The sequence below is a fragment of the Pinus tabuliformis genome, chromosome J (assembly GCF_031772625.1).
Source record: "Pinus tabuliformis cultivar Carrire ecotype Pingquan chromosome J, CPIR1, whole genome shotgun sequence".
Lineage (NCBI taxonomy): Eukaryota > Viridiplantae > Streptophyta > Pinopsida > Pinales > Pinaceae > Pinus > Pinus tabuliformis.
Genome location: NC_142295.1, coordinates 1,030,395,724 through 1,030,404,618, shown reverse-complemented (window position 1 = coordinate 1,030,404,618; position 8,895 = coordinate 1,030,395,724). Strand labels below are relative to the sequence as shown.

The following is an 8,895-nucleotide window of genomic DNA, read 5'->3' as shown; positions in this document are numbered from 1 at the left end:
ACAATGGGTGGGATTTGGGGGAATATCTGATCACTTCCCTATTTTTTTTGAAGTAATGAATTCCAATTGTAAGCCAAACTCTCCTTTTAAATTTAACTCGGCCTGGCTTGAGGAAGCAGAACTGCATAATATTGTAAAGGAATCTTGGATTCACTATGGCCAAGATAACAACTCCTCACCGGCCACAGTCATATCTAGTAATTTATCTTGAATCAAGAACAGGACCCTCTTATAGCCAAAAGGGAAAAAGATAAGAGATGATGCTACACTACTGAAAATTGAAGCAGAAATTAATGAGATGGAGGGCACAAGCAATTCAGGTTATATATCCATTGAAAGGAAGGAACAACTTATTAGGTTGGAAGAAGAAAAGATTAAACTCTTAAGACAAAAAGAGGAGACTTGGCGATTAAAGAGAAGATCCATTTGGCTACAGGCCGAGGATGAAAATACTAAATTCTTCCAACAATGTGCCATGGGGAGGAAATTAATCAATACGATATGGAGTTTAAGAGATCAAAATGGAAGGGAGGCCAACACCTTCAATCAGCTTGTGGATATGGGCACTAGACATTTCTCCCAAATGTTTAGAGCCCCACGAGAAGCTACCATTACAGAAGTACTCCGCATTGCCAGGACAATGCCTCGATTTGTGGATGAGGAGGATGTGGAGAAATTGAACAATCCGGTCACACTGGGGGAGATTGAAGTTGTACTGAAGTGGTTCAAAAAAGACAAAATCCCTGGACCATATGGATGGCCTATTGAATTTTATCTTACCTTTTTTGACCATATTGGATTAGATCTCCTCATGGCTATCGAGGATTGCAAACTGTCTGGGAAGATGCACAAGGGGTTTAATTCTACATTTATAACACTCATCCCCAAATATGATAACCCTCAGACATTTGATTACTAACGGCCTATATCCTTTTGCAATTGCATATACAAAATCATATCCAAGATCAGTGCTATCCACATCAAGCCCATGTTATCCAAGGAGAAATTTGCATTCCTCAATCATAGACAGATCCATGAAGCCAATGATACTGCACAAGAAGGGCTACATTCCATTAAGCTCAAGAACATTAAAAGAATCATTCTCAATATTGATCTTTCTAAAGATTTTAACAGAGCATGTTGGACATACCTTCAACTTATACTTACCCACATTGGCTTTCCACATACTTTCATAAAATGGATTATGTGTTGCTTCACATCTACATCATATAGCATACTCATCAATGGGGTTGCATCCAATTTTTTCCATGCTGAGCACGGCCTCAGACAAGGGTGTCCATTATCACCCCTCTTATTCCTCCTGATCATGGAAGGATTAAGTCGGCTCATATCCAATGCCCGAGCATCCAGGTCATTAAGTGGGGTCAAGATGACAGATGTATCCTATCTTACGCATCTTTTATTTTTCGATGATGTACTAATATTCTTAGATGGATCTATTCGGGACACTACTTGTTTCAAGCATATTTTGTCCCTGTTTTGTAAAGCTACAGGAATGAAGCCAAATTACAAAAAATCAACCATTATGCTTGTAGGTTGTTTACTAAATGAACAAAGACATGCTCTACAACAATTTCAATTCACATGACTAGACTTGGAGGCCGACCTCAAGTATCTTGGCTTCAGACTCAAACCAAATGATTACCGCATTGCAGACTGGTCTTGGCTCATTGCAAAAATTGAAGGGCACATCAACATCTGGCAGCAGAGATGGCTATCTAGAGCAGGCAGATTAGTACTATTAAATCAGTACTAGAGGCAATACCAATATACTAGATGGCTCTGGCCTAGATACCAAAAGGCATCACCAACAAAATACAACAAATATGCCACAGATTCTTATGGAGAGGGAAGCATGTTGGAAGGACTTTTTCCTGGGTGAAATGGGAGAGAATTGGAAAGCCCAAAAAATGGGGAGGCTGGGGCATAAAGGATTTGAATATATTTGCATCAGCTCTAGCAGAAAAAATGGGTTGGCAGATAATAACATCAGATAGCTTATGGAAAGAGGTGGTTTATCACAAATACATATACCCTCTTACAGTTATGGAATGGGTTCGTAGGCCGAACAAGGGTAGTACTGGTTCTTCCATCATATGGAAAGCTATTACTCATTCCATATCGGTCATAAAAAGAGGACTAGCATGGCAGATTGGAATTGGTGAGCATGTACACCTTGGAATTGATGCATGGTGGGGTTGTGGGAACGCGCACATACTACCACTGGCGCTCAGACAGTATCTTGAATTGGCCGGTATCACACAACTCTCCCAAATTGCAGATGGGAGAAACACTACATGGCTCTCACAGGCTTGGTTATCAGCACAGGACCTCATGTTACTAGAAATTTGGAGAAACGATTGGACCAGGTACATTGGGGCACTTGATGAGTCACTTGTCAGAATAACTGATCGAGAGGATGAAATCATCTAGGCTGCATCCCCTCGCGGTCGTTATACCCCTAGGGATGGATATACTTTCCTTATATTGGAACAGGAACCGATGGAGGTTGTATGGTGGTGGCGACCCCTCTGGAAGCTTAAGGCACCACACAAATCCCGATTGTTCATGTGGTGCATATTATCAAACAAAGCGCCTACTGATGATAACCTAAATCATCGGGCTATACATGGACCATCATGATGTTGCCTTTGCAAGGAACAGGTTGAAGACATATACCATCTCTTCCTACATTGCCCAATGACAAATCAGGTGTGGAATCAGATATATATCTCCCTCAACATCAATATCAGATGGATGGGGCACAACTCACCACTGCTTGGCAAACATGGTGGACCTCAGCAGCATCACAAAAAATCTGAAATCTCCCCCTACTTGTCTGCTGGGGTATATGGTTGGCCAGGAATCGGATCATATTCTAGGACTCCCTCATTCAGTGGACATCTATATGAAATAACATTGAAGCACTATATCATTTAGTACCTGAGGAACAAATATCGAAACCTACCCGTACTATTACACCTGAAGTTATTGATAGAACATTCCCATGGGCTTATTTTGATGGATCGGCCCAAGACACTGGTTGTGGGGGAGGAGCAATCCTATTCATATCGGAAAGACATTTTTACAAGCTCAAAATGGGATTAGGGCGGGGCACAAACAATTATGCAGAACTAAACAGCCTCAGACACCTACTCATTTTTGCACTTGAGAAAAACTGCAACAGGATACAGATCTTTGGGGACTCAAATATTGTCATCAATTGGTTCAACTTTGCATCTCATTGTCATGTGCACACACTCAGGGGATTACTGGATGAGGTCATTACACTAAAATCACACTTTGATTTTATTGTTTGCTCGCACATATACAGGGAAAGGAACAAGATTTCTGACGACCTTTCCAAGGAAGTCATGCAGCAACCCAGGGGGCAGTGGATAATTCAAGAACACCAAGAACAAGAAATATATCAGTTCTTCCACAGGCCATTCATCGAGCACGATGGGGGAGATGTACCGAATGATCTTCCATGATCATTCGGTTGGTTTTATTTTTTTATTGTTATGATGTTATTATCATGTTTATATTATATGGCTTTTTATGTAAATATTTATGGTCCTTTTTTGAACTATGATGTGACACTGGATAGATGGCTTGGTCTATCTCTGATATTAGCATAATATTTATGCAGATGATACAACATGTAATTTTCTTTTTTGATAATGGAAATTACGATTTTTTTCTTGGGAAAAAAGAGAAAGGGGAGCCCAAGGCAAAGAAACACCTAAAACTCTGTGAAATCATGTCAATAAGGAGGTAGAGGTAGATATTAATACTTAATATTTCATGCACAAATATCAATTAAACTAAATTAATGTGTTGAACCTCCAAAACAATGTGCATGCCTCTCTATGTTAATGTGTTTTGTGATTACCTATGCTAAGGAATTATTTTAAATAGATTATTAATAATGTTATGAATGATAAATTTGGGTTATACGTTAACACTCTATAATTAATGAATTTGAATTATATCTATGAGTGAGACAATTTGGTTTATTTAGATATAATTGTATGAGGAGAATGATTCTTTCTAAGAGAAGGTGAACGAGATCGAGATGATCTCTAGGGAATTGGAGCGAAATGAGATCAAGAAAAAGTGGAAGAGTTTCTTATCGATTTCATGGGTTGTGAAGACTGACCAAATTATTCAATATTTATTTGGTTCATTGGCAGATCTTAAGTAGATTTGGGTTATACATTTACCTATTTTTTTAGTAATTTCATGATAGAGATTAGCATTGGAAGAACCTCGTAAGATTGAAAGAAACCTCTATAATTGTGGGTGTAAGCTTGGTGTATCCCTAATCAATGGTGATTTCTTGTGAGGGTATACTGTTGCATCAAAGACTTGTGAAGATAGACCATTCATCCAAACTAAAGATCCAACAATGATAGTCAAAACTTGGGTGAATGTTATGCAACGCATAATATTATAAAGGGGATGTGTTGCTAATATTGTGGGCCTATGGCAACTGGAGAAAAAAATGCACCAAGGACAAATATTGCACTGTAGAAATCTTAAAAGGAGTCAAATCGCATGTGAGGATTAAATCATAGGCCAATAACATCAATAAGGAGAAACAAATTAGATCATGGTCCAAAGATGAATAAATATCATGATCAGAGGCTATAAAAGAATGATTGCTCATAAGTATTTGTTCCTTTTTAAATGAAATTGAATATCAAATCTTGTGAGTGGGGGTTATATGTGAACACAAGAACTATAGAGAAAAAGGGAATGGCCTTCCAAGTTGGCCAATAATTATAGGATATCTCTCTGGATTTCTAGGAAAATATTGATCCAAAAAATACCACTTGAGTTGATGTGATTCAAACTAGATCATATGGAAAACATTTGGCTTTAAATAGTAGTAAAGAGAGCATGGCATGTAGTTTAGGGGCATGATTTTGTTCGAGTTATGATTTAACATAGTATAGCATTACACAATAAGAAATGGATAGAGTGCTAATGTTTGTTATGTGTTATGTCAAAGGATCTTAGCTCGACTAGTTTGGTGAGGAATTTTTTTCCCCAGCTATAAGGCTTCAAGCCTCCGAATACATGTTATAACTAGTTTGTATGTAGAATTTATGAAATATTTGTATCTGGTGTAATAGTGCCAGCAAATTTTACAAATTTATTGATTCTCTAGAGATTCTCATTATGGTTAAAAAAAATGTTGGTTATGTGTTATATTATTTGTACAACTATTCACATGTGATGTACATTGCGTCGAGCACAGCAAGGGAGTCATTAGAGGGAAGCATTTCCCCTTATTTTGTGGGTGTGGGAGTGGGGGGATCACAAGGGCGTTGAAGCCCCCTACGCGGGGATTCCCGAGGTCCACCCAAAAAACGTATATTTTTTAATCTAATTTTTGGTAGTTTGTAGCACATGGTTTTCGTCGTTAGTGGTTTTTTTAGGCATGGTGGTTTTTCCCATGGTTTTATAGTTTCGACTAAGGAACTATGGTTTTATTCTAATCCATGGTAAATTTGAAGCATCCAGTGATGCTGAAATTTTGGAATTGAAGGTTGATGGAGTGCTCCAAGTAAGATGGAATGTCTAATACAGTGTTTGGTTATATCATTAGATGGAAAAACTCCAAATCCTGGAAATTGATGACATTTGTATCATCCTTCCCCAATATTCCCATAATAACTGAAAGAATTATTTTAGCAATTTTAGAAAATAGGGTTATGGGAAACTTAATAATAGTTGAAGAAAGAGCAGAGTTGGGGGGTGGGGGGGAATGAGTTCAAATAGCTTCTTCTTATCCTCCTCAAAAAGATATTGATAAGTGGCTAAAAGAGAATTATCTATGAAAGTGGTATTTCTATTAGAGACTGGAAGACATAGAGCTTGATGAATTAATTGAGCAAAAACCTGTAAAATGTTCTCCCCTAAAGAATTCATCATGAAATTTCATTGGCGGTAAAGAGATGAAGTCAACCAACTGATAAAATCTAGGAAGGGATAAGTATGGGGAACACCGGTAGTAGCAAGATTAGACTTAACTACTCAAAAGGGGTTCTCTGACTCAATTTGGCTAGCAAATAGGTTTTGTCGAATTCACATTGGGTCTAGTGAACAAACAGGGTCAAAAATTTCCTTCTTTGTATCCATTAGAGGATTGTGTGTAGTTGATGTAGACAGAGCAATTTTCCTTGCAATTTTAGTAGTTTTCGTTTTAATTAAAAGTAGAGGAGATGGAGGATGTTATTACTTGGATGATTTGGAGGAGGATGTTGCAATTATGAGTCGAGAGCAAGAGTGAAGTGTGTATGAAGTGATAAGGATAGAATGGAGCAGAGTAGAGTTTTGTTTAACGATAAAGCGATAGAATGAAAATGATGAGGATATAGATGAAAGAGTACATAAGGATTATGGTGGAAGGTGACATGGAAGGAGGATGACGTGAGGTGGGTGAGATGGCTTGCTTGCTACACACTCACCTGTCATCGTGAATGGTTTCAATAGAAACCTTTTTCTACCCACGGGGGCTTCCACACTGGTAAGAGGTTTTCCCTTGAGTGGTAGCCAGGAATATTTGCGCCATAGATCTCCCAAACAACTATTTCGAGAGACCAACTCTCGGGGGCTCCTCCCTGCATAAAATCTTATTTCTTTATACCGTCAAGTTCAGATATGGACACAACTCGGTCCAAAATCACTGTGATACGCTTGAAACATACACACTTTTTAATCCTCCGCCGGTGTGGGGTGGCCCACCCTTCAATTTATTCATATGACAATGCTCCACATTATAGGCCTGAAATTTCAAGTTACGCCGAATATATAGCATAAAAAAATTGTGAAGGATTTTAACCATACTTTTCCTATATGAGCCCCTATATATGTGTGTGTGTGTGTCTGTGTGTGTATATATATCGTATCTTTCCTTTTTAAAGACAAAATGAAAAGTGGCTACAACACATCCCATGCATGTATTAACACTATTATATCACAATTGCACTTCGTTATCGCATGCAAATATTTCATTAAAATCAACTCTCATGGGGTCCTAACATTTAAAGTCTATCAAATTTAATTCGTGTTGCCTTTTTATTTGGAAATGCTCATTGTAGTGATATAAGTAAAGTGTGTTTCCAAATCAAAAGGCAAGGAATGGACAATAAGACATAAGCAAACGCCTCCCCAACCAATCAGTCCCGAGATCAAATTATTTTTTTAATGCTCTTGCACCTATCGGATATTTGATGTGAAGTTAAAACGTCAACTATCTGATGCCATTCTGACGAAACAAATCGTCAGATATCTAACTTTGTACTGAGAAACGACTGAGTCAGTTCAACAACACTCCAGACACATTAAAGTATTACAATATTGCTTGTCCGACATCACCCCATCAGACATCGAACTCCTTTCCGACGGAACACACTGTTGGACACTGTCAGACAGGAATAATATTGTGTCGCATATATGACGTCCAAGAATAGGATGTTTTGGCCTTTATCATGGTGGATATCTAGTGTTTATCCCATCACAAATCCAACCACAAAGCATCGGACAATCAAAGACATTTTTGGACAACTTTGGCATCAGATATTTGATGTTTGTCTTGTCCAATAACTGACGCTAAATAAAATGTTAATTATTCGACACAATCCCACTGATAAAAATTATATCTCCAATGTGTCATATATCCAACAACGATGAGTTGAATAACCAATGAATATCTATTAGATTTTCACCCCATTTGTATTAGTGCTTATACTTGATGGTCAAGCGGAATTTTTGCAAGCATGTGGACCATTTCTAATGGCATTCATTCTATAAATTTCCTTGTGTTCCATGAATTGTAGAGGCATCTGATCATAGTGGATGATCATATCCTTCCCCATAACATAATTCTTCCACTGTTGACATGTATTCATGATGGAGTACATATCCTTGTCATAGGTGAGGTATCTCTGAATAGTATTAGAGAGTGTTCACTATGATAGGCCATCGAATGTACTTTTTGAGTGAGGACTACACTAATATCATATTGGAAAGGCATTTGTCTCAATATCAAATGGTTATTGTAGTTCTGGAAGGGTGAGGACTAATGCACAACAAAGGTGGTATTTAAAATCCTCAAATTCATTCTATTATGATTCAATCCAAGAAAACTTTGATTTAGCTTCACCCTTGGTCACTTTACTTAAGGGTCAAGCAATATGAGAGAATCCCAACACAAACCTTTGGTAAAAGTTAGCAAAGGACAAGGAACTATGAACCTTTATTAGGGTCATTGGGGCTAGTCAATCCCAAATGACTTGGATTTTGGTTGGGTCCACATGCACCCCATGTCCATCCATGATGTATCCCATATATTGAATTTTTCACATACCAAATGAGACTTTCTCTAGATTAGCATACAACTTGTGTTGTTGCAAGGTGCTCAAGACCTGCTAAATGTGTTGCAAATGTTATTTCTAGTTTCTATTAAAGGTGAGGATGTCATCCAAATATACAACTACAAAATAGTTTGTGAATAACCACAAGATATCATCCATCATCATAATGAATGTTGCTGGAGTAGCAGCAAATCCAAAGTGCATGACCAACCACTAAAAAATGGCCTTCTCTATATCTGAATATTGTTTTCCATACATCAGTTTGTGCAATTGGAACCTGCTAGTATTCAGACTTCATATCAATCTTGATAAATAACTTGGAACCCTTAGGTTGCTTAAGAAGATCATCAATCTAGGGGATAGAGTATATATTCCTGATAATGAATTTGTTCAAGGCTTTATAATCAATACAAATTCTACATGTCTCGTCCTTCTTATCACCAACACAATGGGCTCCCACAAAGTGAGGAGCTCGGTCGAATGTGAC

At 37.9% G+C, this 8,895-nt stretch overlaps 1 protein-coding gene across 1 annotated transcript; it reads left to right on the top strand.

The window, feature by feature from the left end:
* Positions 1-298: 298 nt before the first annotated feature.
* On the top strand, positions 299-919 carry LOC149230375 (uncharacterized). Its single transcript, XM_089381298.1, has one exon. The coding sequence runs from the start codon at positions 299-301 to the stop codon at positions 917-919; it is 621 nt and encodes a 206-aa protein (XP_089237424.1).
* The last annotated feature ends 7,976 nt before the right edge of the window (positions 920-8,895 follow it).

Coding starts and splice junctions, on each gene's coding strand:
- LOC149230375 (XM_089381298.1), top strand. CDS start 299: ATGGAGGGCACAAGCAATTCAGGTTATATATCCATTGAAAGGAAGGAA.